The 20,850-nt window shown below is 36.7% G+C and overlaps 2 protein-coding genes across 3 annotated transcripts in view; one reads left to right on the forward strand and one right to left on the reverse strand.

The window, feature by feature from the left end:
• The window catches only part of SLC30A6 (solute carrier family 30 member 6), a 37,619-nt gene extending 19,887 nt beyond the window's left edge, over positions 1 to 17,732 (forward strand). For both annotated transcript variants that reach the window (XM_082852069.1, XM_082852070.1), the window contains exons 9-14: positions 1,810 to 1,858; positions 2,167 to 2,286; positions 4,734 to 4,836; positions 6,019 to 6,066; positions 7,135 to 7,203; positions 13,833 to 17,732. In XM_082852069.1, the coding sequence (XP_082708195.1) occupies positions 1,810 to 1,858; positions 2,167 to 2,286; positions 4,734 to 4,836; positions 6,019 to 6,066; positions 7,135 to 7,203; positions 13,833 to 14,333 (890 nt within the window). In that variant the 3' untranslated portion in view covers positions 14,334 to 17,732. The remainder of the gene's footprint in view (positions 1 to 1,809; positions 1,859 to 2,166; positions 2,287 to 4,733; positions 4,837 to 6,018; positions 6,067 to 7,134; positions 7,204 to 13,832) is intronic.
• The window catches only part of NLRC4 (NLR family CARD domain containing 4), a gene marked incomplete at its 5' end in the record, with an annotated part of 31,531 nt that continues 28,411 nt past the window's right edge, over positions 17,731 to 20,850 (reverse strand). The window contains one exon of the mRNA XM_082851440.1: positions 17,731 to 18,094. Coding sequence (XP_082707566.1) covers positions 17,802 to 18,094 — 293 coding nt within the window. The 3' untranslated portion in view covers positions 17,731 to 17,801. The remainder of the gene's footprint in view (positions 18,095 to 20,850) is intronic.

Genomic DNA, 20,850 nt, shown 5'->3' on the forward strand with positions numbered 1-20,850 from the left:
TCATTCTAGAAATTCTAAGAAGGTACAGAGGTTTAGAAACTGTATCTCTCTGTGAAGATCAGAAAGATACAAGAAGGAAACAGTATTGATAATCTCATGACCCAGAGATAACATCTGTTAACATTTCTATTTTGTTCCTTTAATTTTTTTTCTATGCACATGTATATATTTTTTTACATATTTAGAATTGTATCAATTAACAATTTTATGTTTAGCTTTTTTCAGTTAACATTATGTCTTGAGTATTGCCTGTCATTAAATACTCTTTGAAAAAATGATTTTTGAAGGCTTGCATAATATTTTGTCATGAATATTTTTAAACAGTCTATTGTTATATAGAATAATATATAAATAACCTTTTACAAATAATGCTGTAACCACCCTTTTTTGTTTGTTTGTTTTTTTGCGGTACGCGGGCCTCTCACTGTTGTGGCCTCTCCCGTTGCGGAGCACAGGCTCTGGATGCGCAGGCTCAGCAGCCATGACTCACGGGCCTAGCCGCTCCACGGCATGTGGGATCTTCCCGGACCGGGGCACGAACCCGTGTCCCCTGCATCGGCAGGCGGACTCTCAACCACTGTGCCACCAGGGCAGCGCCACCAGGGCAGCCCCACCCTTTTTTGTACCAAATTTCTTGTATGCATTTCCACTTCTTCTTCCCAAAGAAGAAATTATAAATGGGTTAAAAACACACTATTTTGGGCTTCCCTGGTGGCACAGTGGTTGAGAGTCTGCCTGCCGATGCAGGGGACACGGGTTTGTGCCCCGGTCCGGGAAGATCCCACATGCCGCGGAGCGGCTAGGCCCGTGAGCCATGGCCGCTGAGCCTGCGCGTCCAGAGCCTGTGCTCTGCAACGGGAGAGGCCACAACAGTGAGAGGCCCGTGTACCGCAAAAAAAAAAAAAAAAAATACACTATTTTTTTAAGTCTTTGATGTATATTGCCAAATTTATTTCTAGAAAGATCATCTAGTTTGTATTTTTATTAGCTGGAAATGAACGTTCACAGAAGCATCAAAATTTATTATACAACATTAGTTGAAATTTAAGTGGAAAATAATATTGAGCACTTTCTATCTGCCAGGCACTGTGATAAACGCTTTACATAGAACCCGTTTAATTCTTCCTATAACGATAGGTAAATCATTTTATTGATATTATCCCCATTTTACACTGAGGCCCTGAGAGATTGTCACTTGTCTCAGGCTACACATCTAGTTAAGGGCAGAGCTGGGGTTGAAGCCAGGTATTCTGGCATCAGAGTCTGCTCTTAAACTGCTGTACCAGGCTACTTTTTATATGGCTTGCCGATCTTTTTTACATCATGGTACACATTAAAAAATGAGAATTTCTGTAGCACCATGGGATAAATGTAAGAGGATGCTTGAGCCTGAAGGCTACTTGTCCAGGGACAGTAACTGACAGGCGTCTGCATGTAGCCGGATTCCCACCTGGCCTTTCTGAGAGCTGAGCGAGTTAGTAATCGGTGTACCTGCAACCCATTCTCAGCACACTGGTTAGGAAGCTTCGCTTTACACTATAATAAGCCTTTAAAACTTCAAATTAATAGTAGCAATGAAATACGTTAAGTTCACTTATTCCTTCAGGTCAGCTGTATATTGCAGTTGAAACTGCTTTTCATTTAGTATCCTAAAGGCATAAAAGAGAAAAAAGTTCTAGATTTGAGGAATAACGTGATCTTTTGTAATGTTATACAGTCACGACCGAACTTATTTTTTAAATTTAAGAATCAAGTATTTCTGGTAATGGTTTATTCTATACACATAATTTAAATATTTTCTTTTTAAAGCTGCTAGTACGAGTTGGCTTCAAGAGCATGTTGCAGATCTTAGTCGAAGGTAAGATGTTATGGGATTTCATGATATACATAACGTTAAAGGAATGCCCAAGAAATGCATCTGTCTCAGCATTATTATTGCTGAGGTTACTACGTGAATCTCACAGATCAGATTCTTATTCTCCCTTTACTTTTTCTTACTTTTTAATTGGTGATAGATAAGAGACCTTTACGAGTGAGAGTTTTGTTCCCAAATTCTCTTTGCTTTCTTTAAAAGATATACTAAAATACAAGTCATCTTTTATATGACTTTCATCAGTATTACGTAAGTTCTACTAATGAATACTCTTTTTATTTGTTTTTTCATAGCTTGTGTGGAATTATTCCAGGACTTAGCAGTATCTTCCTTCCCCGAATGAATCCATTTGTTTTGATTGATCTTGCTGGAGCATTTGCTCTTTGTATTACTTATATGCTAATTGAAATTAAGTAAGTATTTTTTATTGCTATCAAGTGTGTTTCGATTCCTGGGGCATCAGTAGGATGGCTAGGGATTAAGCTTATAGCATGTTTGCTTGTGACCTGTGCAACTTTGGTCAAGTCTTGTCCTCAAGTGTCTTCATCTGAAAAATTATGGGGGTTGGATTCAATAAGAAATTTTCACCACAGTTTATAATGCAGACTGGAAAACTGTTTAAATTCCTTACTGCTGACCTGATGAGTGAGACTGAGAAGAGGGTAAAAGAGAGATGAATCACAGCGACTGTTGCTGAGTGAGGGAAGACAGGAAGTAGATGTGAATCAACTTTAAAAAAAGCAAGTCTATTAGGAAAGAGACTTTAGCAGCCTTAAGCTTAATTTTATGACGTGATTCGGTGACTCCCTGCCGTTTTGCATACTCTCCTAGCATATCACATACAATTATGTTTTTATTTACTACCTCTACGTGATTCCTGCATTTTTATTTCTAGCCCAGATCTCTACTGAATTCCGAAAAGCATATCTTCTGTTCATGTCCACCTCAACTGAACCTATTTCCCCCCATCCCCAAAACTGCTTTTTCTTGTACTTTGTGTCTCAGTGAATGCTACTACAGTCTATTCCTTTGCATTCTGCTTTTAAATTGTGTTAAAACATACATAAAATAAAATTTACCATTTTAACCATTTCCAAGCATACAGTTCAGTACTTGCACAGGCATTTAGTGCATTCACTTTGTTGTGCAATCATCATCATGATCCACCTCCAGAACTTTTTCATCTTCCCTAACTGAAACTGTGCCCATTAAATAATTACTACCCATTCTACCTCCCCCCAGCCCCTGGCAACCACTATCCTACTTTCTGTCTCTGTGAATCTGACTACTCTAAGTACTTCATATGAATGAAATTATACATATTTGTCCTTTTATTTCACTTAGCATAATGCCCTCAAGGTCCATCCATGTCACAAATGGCAGGATTTCCTTCTTATGGCTGACTAATATTCACTGTGTATATATTTATGTATGTATATGCCACATTTTCTTTATCCATTTATCTGTCAACAGAAACGTAAGTTGTTTCCGTGTCTTGGCTGTTGTAAACAATAGTCTTGTCACCTATTCTTGTTTAATCTTTCTTTTTAATATTATCTTACCCTTCTTCCCATTCTTTTTCCTAAATTGAGGCCTTTGTGATCATTTCCTTGGCCTAATTAGAATAGTCTTCTGATCTTATAATTTTTATTCTCACACATCTTTAGTTATCTGCTATTTTGCTACTGATGTGATCATTAAAAGTTGCAAATCAGAACATAATATTTTCCTGTTTCAAAATTCTCTTTTGGGTACTTAAAATAATTAAAAGTTGTTAACACAGTAAAGCTTCTACCAACCTTACTAGCCATCCGTCTGTCTATATATACTTAACTGTTGATAGTTTCATTGCTGCATCAGGGTTTTCATGCCCTTGCACATGCTGCTTTCACTGTCTACAGTATCTTGCTCACATCATCTTGCTCATCTTGAAGGCTCAGCTCAAATGTCACCTCTTTTTTTTTTTCTTTTTTTTTGCTGCTGGAATGTCCCCGACCAGGGATCGATCCTGCGTGCCCCTCAGTGGAAGCGCGGAGTCTTAACCACTGGACCACCAGGGAAACCCCTGTCACCTCTTTTTATATTTAGCGTTTCTGCATTATCCCTACCCCAGTAGGCTTGCCACTCACTCCTTTGTGAATTCATGATACCCTGTAGGACTTCTCCTTTGTACCCAAAGTCCTTTATTATATTTTTCACATGTATGTTTCCTGCCATTTCAAAGGCAGGATCTATGTCTTTACTCATGTTTCTATTCCCAACATATGGGAAAAAGTGAAAAAGAGTACATGATCAGCTTTGTAACCATTGGCATTTTGGTCTGTCTTGTTAATAGAACAGTGAACTACTGATGAGATGTTGCACTTCAGTCACAATATTGCTATAACAAATTCCTGGAGAATCTCACCTTGTGAAATTCCTGGGGAATTTGAAAAATTTTAGTAATTATTGGAGTTATTGTTTACAGCAAAATTGATAGAATCACTGATGAATTCTATTGGTCTTCCTGTATCAGAAATTACTAGTTAAAGGTTTTTATTTGTTGCAGCAAATAAATATATATGAAATATTTATAGTTGACAAGTAGATTGAAAATACATTGTGGGGAAATGCTCACATTATTTTTCTTCATCATCTCTCGTCACACTAATTAACATAAATATTAGTTATTTCCCCCTAAACTTTGGCAAGAAAGGATTCTGAAAACCTTTCGTTTTCCTTTGAGATGCTCTCATTGCCAGTAGTGGCCAGCTGTGGTAAAACAGTCCTCTTGCTTTAGATAATTGAAGTTTGGTAGATTAAATTGTAAAAAGCCCAGTGAAGCATACATTTGAGATTTAGAATTGTTTTTTCTTTTCAGTAATTATTTTGCTGTAGATACTGCATCAGCCATAGCCATTGCTCTGATGACATTTGGCACTATGTATCCCATGAGTGTGTACAGTGGGAAAGTATTACTCCAGGTAATGCTCTTCTTTCAATATGCATGCTTAAAATTAGCTATGTTCTTTTACCAGATTATAAAACAATATGGGTTCTTCTACCAGATGATGAAATTTTTAGCTACTGGAGGGCACTGTTGGAAATGAAGCCAAACAATAATCTCTGAAATTTGAATAGTAAGAACCAGATGGTACTTCCCTGGTGGCGCAGTGGTTAAGAATCCGCCTGCCAATGCAGGGGACATGGGTTTGAGCCCTGGTCTGGGAAGATCGCACGTGCCGCGGAGCAGCTAAGCCTGTGCGCCACAACTATCGAGCCTGCACTCTAGAGCCTGTGCTCTGCAACCAGGAAAGCCACCGCAGTGAGAAGCCCTTGCACCAAAATGAAGAGTATCTCCCGCTCACTGCAACTAGAGAAAGCCCGCATGCAGCAACAAAGACCCAGCTCAGCCAAAAATAAATAAATAAATAAATGTATTTTTTAAAAAAAGAACCAGATGAAGTTCTATTGATGCACAAAATAGGCACAGATCTTCATGTAGTTGTAAGGCAAAAGCATAAATGAAAATATTTTGCCTCTAATAATGTTTCAAGTGAAAACAATATTACTTAAAATCTTTTTTAGATATTCATTTTCCCCTAATAAATGTGCTTTGGCTATTGTATAATCTGGTTATGATTGTTTTCTTATTTTCTATTCTTGAATTAGTGAGACTTTTAAATTTAAAATGCGAAATCACTACTTATTGAAACAATAGGAACACCTGTAGACAAGCACCTGAATAGAAAGGTAGTTTCCCAGGACTAGATGAATGTGTAAGCACTGCTTTTCCTTCTGTCTTTCCCTCATGCCTTTTCTAAAACTTATGGGTTGTATCTCCCTCTCCAGAAGCAGTAATAACAATTAGATTAGTTTTATAGTGTTATGCCTTATAGAAAATTTTACTTTCTTAAAGATTTTTTTATTGATTATTTGGTTCTAGAGATAGCAGCTTTTTTGCAATATAAGAAATAAGCATGGGCTGATTTCTGATGCTGCTTTATTAGTGGGTCAATTAAAGCCTTTCTTCCCTAAATCATGATAGGGCACATGTGAAACAAAGCAAAGGCTGGTGTAAAACCCAATTTTTTTAGTGTCAGGACTACTGTTGCAAAAGGTTTTTCTCTCTCTAGATTCATATTTTATTTTATTTTTTTCCCCAGACAACACCACCCCATGTTATTGGTCAGTTGGACAAACTCATCAGAGAGGTAAGATGGAATAATAAGTAAAATCATTTTAATTTATAATTAGAGAATGCAAAGAGTGGGTACAAATAATTTCAACTCTTTCTAGAATTTTATTTTAGGGAAGTTTTTGTTCTTTACAATGATATAGTAGGAGACATGACATAGTGACAAAAATAGAACAATTTGACGAATTGCACAGTCTGGAAGCCAGATTCACTTGAAATATTGGGTTGGCCAGAAAGTTCATTTGAATTTTTCCATAAGATGTTATGAAAAACCGGAACGACCTTTTTGGCCAACCCAATAAGTGTAGACGGTAATGGTCTAAAGGCCACACTATTTGTTATATAAATGCTGTGATTTTTATGATTTTGTATTCAAACCTAGGATTTTGATTACGTCAGAGGCCACCTTTACATGGTGATTGCTTCAGCACCTAATATCTTGATCTGTAGGTTTAGATTTTGTATTGTTATAAAATTCCAACTGTTAACTAATGAAGGAATAAGATAATCAAATTATTTGAATGTTGAGAGTGTTTTAAACTATTGGTTGTCAGTATCACAGAGGCCACTTTGATCAATATAGCTGGCCACTTGCTTCAGCTAGTGGGGTCTGTGCCACTGTATCAATGGGCCACACACTGTATATCTGGCCTTGGAATTTCCTTTTGGCCCATATCCACATAACATCCTGTATTGTACAGAAATTTGTTAAAAGGGGATCCGGAGAAAGGAATGATTGGGAAGACAAAAACATTCTGATACCACAAGTGCTGAATATAAATATATACTATACTAATAAGATGAAAGGAACTACACACTGTTGAAGAAGGTGTGAATGAGGGAAGTAAAGACCTGATTCTTGAGGGATTGGTGCAGAGAATAAACTGGAAAAGAAGGCCCTGGCTTAGTATTGAACAAGCAGAAATGGTATCTGGAGTGAATGGTCTGGGACTTCTCTTGGCTAGTAAGTGTCTTCAGGCAGGGTTTGGCCATGTCATTTCTAGGCTTACAGCAAATCCATAATGTGACTGAATTGTGTTGGATATGTCAAATACAAAAGCCCTATTTCTGTGTTTTTGATTAGGTATCTACGTTGGATGGAGTTTTGGAAGTCCGAAATGAGCATTTTTGGACCCTAGGTTTTGGCTCATTGGTATGCTTTCTATATATTACTTTAGTTTAAACATAGTTTAAAACATAGTTATAAAACAAAGTTTATAAACTGAGTTTATACTTTTTAAAACTGAAAAAAGTATTTCTTTAAAATTTTTGTAGATCCTTTGATTCCCATTTCTGTTCAATAAAGTAAAAAATGTAGATGGATTTAGTAACCTAATTGAGAATTGTTTTTCTTCTTTCATTTTTTTCCTTTCAAACTAAATGATCTCAATACTGGGCTGTCCAAAAAAGAAAAATCCATAGTCATACATTCCTAAATACAAAAATGTTGCAGAAGTAAAATGTGCAATTATTTTCTTTTTTATTACCATTCTTATTTTGGATATTTTTGCTGAATTTGTTAAAGAGTTATAATAACAGCTGCTTCAGCATAAAATTCCGTGTTTTCTAGTCCAATTTAGACCTCATTACCAAAGAGATTTTGTTATGGCATGATTTTATTCCTGTGTCAGGAATGATGAGGAAAATACAGGAAAGTACCCAGAAAAAACAAATTTAAACAACCATAATCCTATTGATGTTTTGGTATTAATACTTGTATACTTACTCTCTTTAGAAAATGAGGTCATGCTGTTTTATAATCTGCTCTTTTCACTTAATATATAATGAACAGTTTTCCATGTTATTAAATACTACTCTTCTACAATATCATTTTTAAAAAGAAAATAGGATTTGACTTTTGTAGCATAACACAGATTTCAGAGGTAGGCAGATTAGGGTTGGTCCAACAGCTCAATGATATCACTACTTTGCAGTCTTTAGTTTCAGGCTTATACTCTTTTAGCAAAACATGGCTGCTTCATCTCTTCCTTTTCCTTCTCTTCCCCTCTCTAGTCTTTTGGATATCTAAAACTCATTCTCTAGTAAATTCTTCAGGAAAGGCCCTTGGGAACAATATTCCCTAAATTTTTGAATGTTGAAAACAGTTGTGAACATTATACTTGAAAATCATTTAGCCGGATATAAAATCCTGAGCACATATTTTATTTCCTTGAGTTTCTTAAAATATATTACTCCATTTTCCTCTGGCATAAAGCATTATGGTGATAAAGCCTGATCATACATAGTCTGATTTTTTTTTCACCTTTATATGTGACTTGATCTTTTTGCTTCTATACCTAAAAGATTTTAAAAAATTAATTAATTTATTTTTTGGCGGCATTGGGTCTTCGTTGCTGCGTGTAGGCTTTCTCTAGTTGCGGCAAGTGGGGGCTTTTCTTGTTGCAGAGCATGGGCTCTAGGTGTGGGGGCTTTAGTAGTTGCAGCACATGGACTCAGTAGTTGCAGCTCGAGGGCCCTGGAGCACGTGGGCTTCAGTAGTTGCAGAACGTGGGCTCAGTAGTTGCAGGTAGAGAGCTCTAGAGTGCAGGCTCAGTAGTTGTGGCACATGGGCTTAGTAGCTCTGCGGCATGTGGGATCTTCCCAGACCAAGGATCGAACCTGTGTCCCCTGCATTGGCAGATGGATTCTTAACCACTGCGCCACCAGGGAAGTCCCTTGCAGTTCACTTTTTTTTTAATATTTTTTAATTTATTTTATTTATTTGGTTGTGCCAGGTCTTAGTTGAGGCAAGCAAGCTCCTTAGTTTGGCTCGTGGGCTCCTTAGTTGCAGCACGCAGTTCAATCCCCTGACCAGGGATTGAACCCAGGCCCTCCCTGCATTGGGAGTGTGGAATCCTATCCACTGTGCCACCAGGGAAAGCCCCCTTACAGTTCACTTTTAATCATTCTTTTAATTGTATTGATAGTAACAAACTAGTAGACAAGTGTTTATTTAGCTGGGTGGCTTATAAACACAATCATCTCTGCTGTTCAGAACTTGGCCATCCAACAGCTACACCAATGTGATGCCTAATTAAGACCAAGGAAATTAATAAAACAAGCTTTTGGGCTGCCAGGAATAATTGTCACAAAAGCCATAGATTAATGCAAACACCATTATCATAGGACCCTGGTCAAGCTCATACTTGGAAATGGTTTTCACTTATTTTAATTGCTTTGACTTCCATATCAGACTGAAGGAGGAGATACAGTATCTTTTATAATTTTGTATAGTGAAAACTGAGATTACCATCTCACAGTGGCAAAGGAAAGGGAGAAATCAAAGATGACTCAATTTGTAGACATGGCTTTTCTTACCTAAAAGTAATAAAAATGGAAGTCAAATTCAAGCAGTAAGATATTTTCTTTATCTTATGATTAGCAATAACTCTCTTATTAGTGCTCAAGCCATAGATTTAGACCCATTGTAACTAAGCCAACTATTTTGCTAATTTAGGTGCTGTTATAGTTTTTTCTTTTTTTGAAATCTGAGTTTATCTAAAAATCAACAATGTCTGCTATATATTTTATTTACTATATATTTTTGTTCTGTCTGTTGCTTGTTTTTTTAGTACGTATTTTTATTTAAGTTTTTATTATACAAATATACCCCATTGTTAGAAAAATTAGAACTTAAGTCAAAAAGAACAAAAATCCTTAATAATTCTACCATCTAGAGATAAGTGCTGTCATTCTTTTTCCCCCCAACATAGTGATTTGATATTTTTATAGATTATATACCATACTAAATTATAAAATATTGACTGTATTCCCTGTGTTGTACATTACATCCCTGTGACTTACACTTATTTTATAACTGTTCGTTTGAATCTCTTAATAACCCTTCACCTATTTTGCCCCTTCCCTCACCCCTCTTTCCTCTGGTAACCATTAGTTCTCTGTATCTGTGAGTCTATTTTTGTTTTATTCTGTTTGTTCATTTGTTTTGTTTTTTAGATTCCACATATAAGTGGAAACATACAGTATTTGTCTTTCTCCATCTGACTTATTTCACTAAGCATAATACCCTTCAGGTCCATCCAAGTTGTTGTAAATGGTGAGATTTCATTCTTTTTTATGGCTGTGTAATATTCCACTCTACATGTATACCATGTCTGTATCCATTTATCTGTCAGTGGGCACTTCGGTTGCTTCCATATCTTGGCTATTGTAAATAATGCCACTATGAACATTGGGGTGCATTTATCTTTTTGAATTAGTGTTTTCATTTTCTTCAGATAAATACCCAAGAGTGGAATTGTTGGATTGTATGGTACTTTCGTTTTTAATTTTTGAGGAACCTCTGTACAGTTTTCCCTAGTGACTGTAACACTTTACATTCTCACCAGTGATGTACTGTGGTTCCCTTTTCTCCATATCTTTGCCAACACTTGTTATTTTTTATCTTTTTGACAGTAGCCATTTTGATAAGTATGAGGTGAAATCTCATTGTGATTTTGATTTGCATTTCCCTGATGATGAGTGATGTTGAGCGTCCTTTCATGTTCCTGTTGGCCTTTTGTAAGTCTTCTTTGGAAAAATGCCTGTTCAGGTCCTCTGCCTGCACCCCCACTTTATTTTTTAATTGGAGTGTAGTTCATTTACAATGTTGTGTTAGTTTCAGGTGTACAGCAAATTGATTTAGTTATACATAAACATACGTTCATTCTTTTTCAGATTCTTTACCCATATAGGTTATTACAGAATATTGAGCAGAGTTCCCTGGGCTATACAGTAGGTGCTTGTTGGTTATCTGTTTTATATATAGTAGTGTGTTTTTGTTAATCCCAAGCCCTTTTTTTTTTTTTTTTCCTGGCCACACTACGTGGCATGTGGGATCTTAGTTCCCCGACCAGGGATCAAACCTGTGCCCCCTGCAGTAGAAGCACGGAGTCTTAACCATTGGACCACCAGGGAAGTCCCCCAAGGCCATTTTTTAATTGGGTTTTTTTATTTTTGATGTTGAATTGTATGAGTTCTTTATGTCCTTATCAGACATATCATTTGCACATCTTCTCCCACTCACTAGGTTGCCTTTTCATTTTATTGATGGTTTCCTTCACTGTGCAAAAGCTTTCTAGTTTGATTCGGTCCCGTTTGTTTATTTTTGCGTCTGTGGCCCTTGCCTGAGGAGGCAGATCAGAAAAATACTGAGAAGACTGATGTTAAAGACCTTAACTGCCTATGTTTTCTTCTAGGAGTTTTATGGCTTCAGGTGTTAAATTTAAGTCTTTGATCTGTTTTAAGTTTATTTGTGTATATGGTATGAGAAAATGTTCCAGTTTCATTCTTTTGTATGTAACTGTCCAGTTTTCCCAGCACCACTTATTGAAGGGACTGTCTTTTCCCCATTGTGTTTTCTACCTCCTTTGTTGTCGATTAATTGACCATATGTGTGTGGGTTTATTTCCAGGCTCTCTGTTCTGTTCCATTGATCTATGTGTCTGTTTTTGTGCCAGTACTATACTGTTTTGATTACTGTAACTTTTATAGTATAATTTGAAGTCAGGGAGCATAATACCTTTGTTCTTCCTTCTCAAGATTGCTTTGTCTATTTGGGGTCTTTTGTGGTTCCACATAAATTTTGGGATTACTTGTTCTAGTTCTGTGAAAAATGCCATGGGTATTTTGATAGGGTTGCATTGAATCTGTAGATTGCTTTGTGTAGTATGGACATTTTAACAATATTAATTCATCCAGTCCATGAACACAAACTATCTTTCCATTTATTGGTATCATCTTTAGTTTCTTTCATTGGTGCCTTATAGAGTATGGGTCTTTTACCTCCTTGGTTAAATTTTTTTTCTTAATTAATTAACTTTATTTTATTTATTTTGGCTGCGTTGGGTCTTCGTTGCTGCACGCAGGCTTTCTCTAGTTGTGGCGAGTGGGGGCAGCTCTTCGTTGTGGTGCGCGGGCTTCTCATTGCAGTGACTCCTCTTGTTGTGGAGCATGGGCTCTAGGCCTGCAGGCTTCAGTAGTTGTGGCTCGCAGGCTCTAGAGCGCAGGCTCAGTAGTTGTGGCTCACAGACTTAGTTGCTCTGCAGCATGTGGAATCTTCCTGGACCAGGTCTAGAACCCGTGTCCCCTGCATTGGCAGGCGGGTTCTTAACCACTGCACTACCAGGGAATCCTTCCTTGGTTAAATTTATTCCTAGATATTTTATCCTTTTTGATTCAGTTGTAAGTGGGATTTTCTTGATTTTCCTTTTTGATAGTTCATTATTAGTATATAGAAATGCAACAGATTTCTATATGTTAGTTTTATATCCTGAAACTTTACTGAATTCATTTATTAGTTCTAATAGTTTTTTGGTGGAGTCTTTAGGGTTTTCTATATATAGTATCATGTCTTCTGCAAATAGTGATAATTTTACTTCTTCCCTTCCAATTTGGATGCATCTTATGTCTTATTCTCCTCTGATTGTTGTGGCTAGGACTTCTAATACTATGTTAAATAGAAATGTCAAGAGTGGGCATCCTTGTCTTATTCCTGATCTTAGAGGAAAAACTTTCAGCTTTTCATCATTGAGTATGATGTTAGCTGTGTGTTTGTCATAAATGGCCTTTATTATTTTGATATATGTTCCCTATATACCAACTTTGTCGAGAGTTTTTATCATAAATGGTGTTGAATTTTGTCAAATGCTTTTTCTTCATCTATTGAGATGATCATGTGATATCATTCTTGGTATTTTTCTGTGTGTGTGTTCTAATCAAACTATGAACATTGTTGTACCTGTTATTTTACTATCTTTTAAAGACAAAATGTATGATGAACATCTTATCAAGTTAATAAGCATACTTATAACCATCATTGTAATGCCTGGTGCTCTGTATCCTAGTATCCTAGGCTAGAAACCTTGAGATCATCTTTGATGACTTCATCTCCCTCATTCATTATATCCAGTTGAGAATTAAGATCGCCCATGGAATATCATGAATCCATCTGTCCCTCTCTGGTCCCACTATATCTGTCCTATCTCAGCCTTCTTCATTTCTAACCTAGACTGTTGCAGTCATTTCCTAACTAATTAGCAATTATCCATAACTGTAATTTTCTGAACACTAATTATTTTACTTCTGTTTGATTGCTGCAACTAAAACTCCTTACTCATGGTTTTTAGAACCCCCTCCTAGCCTTTCTTTTTACCTTTATTACCTGACCTATCTTTCTTCTTTCTGTTCTTCCTTTCCTTATTTGTTTCCTCCTTTCCTCTTCCTTTTCTTCCTGTCTTTTCTCTCTTTCATTGTTTTTCTGCTCCCTGAAATATTGTACTTCTTTTTATATAATAATATTGCTTATTCTTGCCCAAACATGCCATGGGTTTTAATTGCTATTCCCTCAGCTTAGAATGCCTGTCTCCGCCTTTTGAAATTTCATTTGACCACCAACCCAGATCAAATGCCATCTTCTTTTGAAGTCTTCCTCAATTGAATTAATACCTGCATTTTCTGACCTTTCAGTGCATTTTCCATATACTTCATTTGTATTCTGCCTTGTGTTACAACATGTCTGCCTTCCTCCTACATGGATTTCTTTTTTTAATATTTTAAAAAGTCACATTTTATTTAGAGTCATAAATTATTTTATTAACTCTTTACATTGATAATTACTACTAAGTAGTCTTTAAGGACTATCAAGACATTAAGTTTTCTCTTGTTTTAAAGAAAATACCAAGTAATGTTACAACCAAATCATAAATAAAATGTTCATTTCTAATGGAATTTTCAGTAGTATAATTCTAAGCAGTCTCTTTCATATGATTTTGTCCCTTTTAGGCTGGATCTGTTCATGTGAGAATTCGACGAGATGCAAATGAACAAATGGTTCTTGCTCATGTGACCAACAGGCTGTACACACTAGTATCTACTCTGACTGTTCAGATTTTCAAGGATGATTGGATCAGGCCTGCCTTACTGTCTGGGCCTGTTGCAGCCAATGTCCTAAACTTTTCAGATCATCACATAATCCCAATGCCTCCTTTAAAGGGTACTGATGATTCCAACCCTGTTACATCAACTCCAGCTAAACCCAGTAGTCCACCTCCAGAATTTTCATTTAACACCCCTGGAAAAAACGTGAGCCCAGTTATTCTTCTTAATACTCAAACAAGACCTTATGGTTTGGGTCTTAATCATGGACACACACCTTATAGCAGCATGCTTAATCAAGGACTTGGAGTTCCAGGAATTGGAGCAACCCAAGGATTCAGGACTGGTTTTACAAATATACCAAGTAGATATGGAACTAACAATAGAATTGGACAACCAAGACCATGATGTACTGTAATTTAATTTATTTTTATGAGGAATATTGACTCCTTGGCTTTCAGTTTATTTAGTAATCCAACGTTGCATCGACTGTTAAATCATTTAATTAGAGAATAGTAGGTTTGTTCACATTTCATGAAACCAATGAAACTATATTTTTGTAAAATGTATTTGGGGCAGTGAGAACCTTCTAAATGTTATAGGCTTTAAATAGGCTTCCTTTAGAAAGCTGTTTCTCTAAATTTGAATTTTGCTATCTTTGGTTTCGTAGTTGACTGCAGTGTGATATAACACTACCTTTATAAGAGAGCCACTTGATGGAGTGGATCTGTCACATTATTAAAAATATAATACTTTCTTCAGTGAAATTTATAAACATGCTTCTTGAGTACACATTTTAGGAAAAGAAAAAATCCATTTTAAAAGTAAAAGTCTCTTTTATAGATTTTCCAAACATAATTGCTACATTTTCCTTTGAGGTCCTCCTGAATTATGTCTTGCAAAGTAGAAGCAAACATTTTTATCAGAAATTTTAAAACATATTTTACCATCTGGCACAATTTAAAATTTTTACTTATCAGTTTTTTAATAGTTTTTCTCATTAAAAAATTTCAGTACATTTGTAAGTGGCCCATCATTCTCAAAGTGTTTTATTTTGTTTAAATAATACCAAATCCTTAGGTGATATGCAGTGAAGGAATCCCAGTTTTCTGTCTTACATTTAACCAAATACTGATATAATGATAGATTTATCTTTTTTGTCACCTTTTCATTGGTTGACTTTAATTCCTCATTTTATTAACAAAATATATCACATATATTACCAGAATAGGTGGAATTCCATACGTAGTAATACGATTTAATCTTTTTTCAAAGTTGCATGAACAATTTGAGTTTACATTATATAATTTTACCAAAACATAGTGGACCCTAGGTTATAGAATACAGTATTGTTATATCTGCATTAGGCAGTTTCTAACTTACTTTGTTTTGCTTTATTGAAAAGTGAATCGAAGTGTGAGAATCACGTAAATTATTTTTAAATTATTTTCCAAATGCAAAGGTTAAGGACTTTCTAACATGGCCAGCATTACTTATAAAAAGTATAACAAGCAGCCGTCACAGATTACCTATGAGATTTTTTTTCATCTTATCATGAGTTTTATAATTAGGTTTTAAAAACGGATTTTGAGAGTGGATTCAACTTTTCTAGAATCCAGTACTCCTGAAGATTTCTGACATTTCCAGCCATCAGCAGCTATCTAGAGAAGATTTTTTTTTTTTAGATTTTGCAAGTTTCTTCAATAAACTCATCCTCTTTTAAATATGAGCAACACTCCCAAATCCTGTTTCTTTACAGTAGAATCATAAACATCTAAGAAGCCATCTCTGTCGAGCAGAATTGTAGTCATCCTGTGATAAGTGACAATGTCCCAAATAACTTTTGCTTGATGAGGAGTTGATCATTGTCTTTGACATCTGCAACCCTGTTCAGGCACTTGACCTGCTGAAGAAATAGAGCCCACGCTACCTTGACTGCCGGGGAAAGTGAAACTTTGTAAAATGTGATAAGGCAACCTGTTCCTTGACATTTGTCTTATGTTCTCCAACTATTACTATACCTATTATTGGTCTACTATTACAGGGTGATTTTTCCTCCATTGACCTCATCTAAACGTGAATTCGGGTCATGCATGAAATCTGAAGAACTGCCGTGTACTGAGTGATGATTAAGAGGTATGTGCTGCCATGCTATGCATGTCTTCTCCATCTCCAGGGGATTTTTAAAGTGCCCAGGTACTGAACACAGTTCTGTGAGATGTTAAATGCCTATTTCCTCAACACCCATTTAGAGGTAACACCTGTGCAATTAATTGTCCTTCCAAAGGTGCTTTGATACCCACCTACACCATTTGAGAAGTTGCATATGGGTTCTGAAAGAATTGGCTCTACTTGCTGAAATTCAGTATTGCCAACTGCTTCAGGTGGCATTGTTCCAGGCATTATTATATAAAGAAGTCTTATTTGCCAAGATCTGACCAGGTTCTGGATATGAAAATAAGAAGCTTGCCCAGCATAGGCCTAGATGTAGTAGCCTTACTAGTAAATCTTGCCACAGAGTTACTTGAAGCTAGACAAAGAAGCAAGTTTGAATTAAGTACTTGACCCATGGTTTGTGATTAAGAGCAAGCTTCATGGAATATGATTAATCCTGTTTGAGAAATTGCTATCATTTAACTTCTATGAGGTTTCTCATCTGTAAAGTTAGGGTGAGAGATGAAGTAGTTGATCTGGAAACTATCAGCTCTAAAATTGTATGACTAAATCTGCCGAACATATGCTCACTTGTGAAACGGAATATTGTACCTAGTATTTCTTTGCAGTGACTACCTCAGCATTCAGGCCAAGTGTTACCTATGCCAATACCCGAGCCATTAATTGGAGATGCCATGAGAGCAGAGGGTAAACTACAGGTTGACACCATTTTGGTTTTTGTTTATTTCAGACTTGCCTCGACTTAAATCTGTTTAGATTAAACAGATTTTTCTTAGACTTCTTTCTTTGTAGGGAAGGATTATTTTTGGAGGTGGTAGGGAAAAGATTAGGGCAGGGTACCCTTAGCTTCCATAGGGTACAAAATAATGGGTCCATTTTTTCTTTCTTCCTTAATCTCTGAAGTCACAGATGGAATTACATACACGTATCAGCAACTGGTTTAGCTACTCATTCAAGCCTCTGATTTAGCTACTCATAAACTGCCAATTTTTTGCTTAACTAAAGATTGCTGATCTTTTTGGGGAGTCTGATCTGCTTCTTATGTAAGAAAATACTTTTTAAATTCCAAATTGTTTGAATTAAACTGTTTGAATAAAGAACATACATGGAGTTTTCTCTCTGCTTTTAAATAATTTTGGCCTGTTCTTTATTGGTAACTTTATCCCATATTCAGCAAATGCTTGTTGAGAGTATAGTACATGCCAGGCCCTGTACTAAGTAAATGTGCATACAACATATAAATTTTGCTGATCTGCTATTCTTGAGACCAAAGGGAATACAAGGATAAACAGGAGTCCCCTTCGAGTAACTGATACTCCTAGTAGAAGTGATGGGACACCAGAACTATTTATAGATGTCAAGTTAAACTCCCTCCCATTTCCTCCTCTTCTTTGGGCTCATTTTCTTGGCATCCTCCTCTTTTCCTTCTCCTTTTTATTTGAATGATGAAACTAAGAAAGTAGATTTCCATGGAAGAGGCCAGCTAGGGAGGTGATGGTGCCACACATCATCCTGATATCAGTAAAAGAAGAAAAAGTTTAGAAGGGGTGAGTTAGGCAGACACTGAAGGATATTTTTTAGGTGTATAGTGGATTGCCATTTACTTTCAGACTGTTGGACTAGATGAGCAAAGGTTTTTAAATCACCAGGCTGAAAGTAATGGGGTCCCCAGAGCATTCATGGGCTTAGGGTACCCTTTATTTAAGCAGTTACTAGTTTAAAAGCACCTTTAATAACACTGACATCATAGTCATCAAATTGCCACCCAACAAGCCTAGCTTCTTGGAGAAAAGTTAATTTGGATAACACATGGCTAAGCTTTCTGACTAATGATGCATCAGGTAAAAGTCTTTCAGTACTGAAGTCAAAAAACACCAATTGCTTAAGATTCTCAAATACACTCATGAAGGCAAGCCATCCATCACTGCTCACACAATTTCCTGCCAAATCCAGCTGTTGGAAGTTTTTCAGAGGGTTCTTTTCAAAAAATGCACCTGAATAAAAAGATAGAAATAAGTATGTTAGCTGGAAGCAAAGCAGCTTTCTTTTTTTTAAGAGACCATGTTTGGACTAGTGCTTTGCTTAAGAAAGAAATCAGAATTCTCTGTAGTTAGAGCAGTGATTGTGAACCTGGTCCTTTATATTTGCAAATTATATTTTTCCTAAAATGTAAGGGAATCTGATAAATAGTAATTAGTATAGCAAACCAATATAAATGAATTATATATTTTTCCCTTTTCCTGACTCTTCCAGGAAATGGAAAATTGCATAAAAATTGAGGTATGAGAGATGCAATTAAAATATTCAGTACCTGTTTTCAAAACTGGAGTCGGAGTTCGACAATATTAGGTCATTTCCTCTTCTGAAGAAGCAAACACTACCTATTGTTTCTTTGGATATGGAATATTCCTAACTGTGAACTTGAGTAAGTAAGTTCCTTCAGTATCTCAAGATTTGGAACTTTGGGCTTATTTTTAACCCTCCCTAGAGTCCTCAGGAACTTACTCTTTTCCTTACAGAATAGGGCACTCTAAAGTACCTCCCACAAAGGGAAAGTAAACATCCTAGCCATTACCATGAAATCAAAGATAACACCCTAAGGAATGGAGGAGTAAAGAAAAAGTAGGTTTCTGGGTCTGAAAGACTGCACAGAGCAAAGCCACCCCAACTGCCTGGACTGCCCACTTCTGAGTATTATAGGAGAGGGGTTCTGTATTCTGTAAGCCAAAGTGTGGTTGGGTCTTTTGTTACAACAGCTTAGCCTGTGCCCAGCCTAGCTCATACATAGGGCCTCACTTTCTCCTCTCTTTCTCCTTCCCATAATGAGCCCTTCTCTCTTCCTTATAGGTAACTTTCTTCCTGCTCTCTCTTATCCCTCATGTTCAAGTCCTTTCTGCCTCTGCTCTCTTTCCCATATGCTTCCCAGCATGGCATGTGGTCAGTCAAAATACTGGTTGCCAATTAGCGTGTCTGTATATAAGGCTCCTTCCCCAAAGAGCAACTTCATTTCTCCTTCCCAACTAGTAGAACAGATTTCACCACCTAAAAGGAACTTTAACAGAGAAGAATTTCAAGCCCATTCCATCCTCAGAGGGTAAGCTCTTTATACAGGCTGTCTGCCAAGCTTAAAGAATAAGAGAGCTTCTTGCATAATTACTAGAATATGCACAAGCAAAAGAACCAAGAACAAGCAATATAATCCATAATCAAGGGCATGCATTTTGTTCATTTAATCTGCAGAGGAGCAAACTACTGAGAAAAGAGGAATCTGTGACATTTAGAGCTGTAGGCTATACGTGGGCTGTGGAGAACACAAGTGGCTCGATCCAAATTTCAGGCAGAATCTCAAATCCTCTGGGTAGAAGGATTCTGATCCTTGAAGATCCCTTCATCCTAAACAAAACTCTAGCATTGCCAGAGACCACCCTGTAGTTCCCCTGACCCAGAGCTCTTACCATTTATTTATTCAGCAAATATTTTTGAGTGCCTACTGTGTACCCCGGATTGTGCTAGGTGCTGGGGATATGTAAAAGGACATACATGGTCTCTGTCTCATTGGGCTTATAATATAGTGCGAAAACATACATTATAAAGTAATTACTGGCACAACATTGTAAATCAACTATACTTCAATAAAAATAAATAAATTTTAAAAAAAGTAATTAGATGGGTGTTAGGTGCTGTGGTAGGTCAGGGTGCCCTGGGAGCACACAAAGGCAATAGGCTTTGCAACTCCACTTTGTTTCCAGAGCAGTAGCAATTGGGCTTACATGCTTCAGGAGTAAGGATCCTTCTCAGGTAGTATTGAATTGCCTCCAAGGAAAGGCTCCACAAAGGAAGAGTCCATTTTTCTTTCCTCATCACCCACAGTGAACCTAACCCCCTCCCTCAGGTGCACAGAGCTTCCTATCAACTTGTGCCTCACTCTAAAATGAGAAGAGAACAGTATAGGAATACCAGACAATTGAGAACAGCCGCCAACAAGGAGGGCTGTTCCTTTGACTAAAAGCCAAACAAAAATGAGGCAACATAGGGAACAGGAAAAACTAACATCAAAAACCTAGTTTTTTTCAGAGACCCTAAAAAGTTACTGCGTCTAACACAACAAAAATAAGATCCTATTTTTTTAAAAGAATACAATTAGAAAACAAGAAAGAGCACTTGGAAAATTATCAGGATCCATGTGGCAGAATGATTTGGCCCAGGATTTACCACTGAGCTAGAACATGAGTATGGTCTGTGGTGGGCTTTTTTTGTTTTTTGGTTTTTTTTTGAGAACAAACTGGATAATGGAGTTCAGATGTGATGGCTGTCTTTTTGAGAACATGCTGGATAAGAGAGTTCCGCCTCAAACATTTAAATCAAACTATGTCGTCTAAAAAAGGGTTAAGTTAAAACAGGTGAAATAGATCCCTGAGCTAGCGATGATTTCTTTCTGATAGTCCCAGATTGCTGATGGGCTAGAAACAAAATTTTGGGAGTCAGAATTTTAAAATGGCACTTAAAGCTTTAAGATTAAATGTAATCTCTAAGGAAGAAGAGCAGAGAACCTAGGACCAAGTTTTAAGAGAAATTTGGAGCATTTAATATCTATGTAGAGGAATTGCCATTGCAAAGGACACGGAGAAGTAACCAAGGTAGCATGGAAGTCAAGAGCACATTTCAAAAAGGAGGGGGAGTGCTCAGTGTCAACTTTTACACAGGTAAGTGAAACACTTTGGAAATTTTCCATTGAGTTAAGACACATGCA

Source organism: Leucopleurus acutus (assembly GCF_964270905.1).
Source record: "Leucopleurus acutus genome assembly, chromosome: 12".
Lineage (NCBI taxonomy): Eukaryota > Metazoa > Chordata > Mammalia > Artiodactyla > Delphinidae > Leucopleurus > Leucopleurus acutus.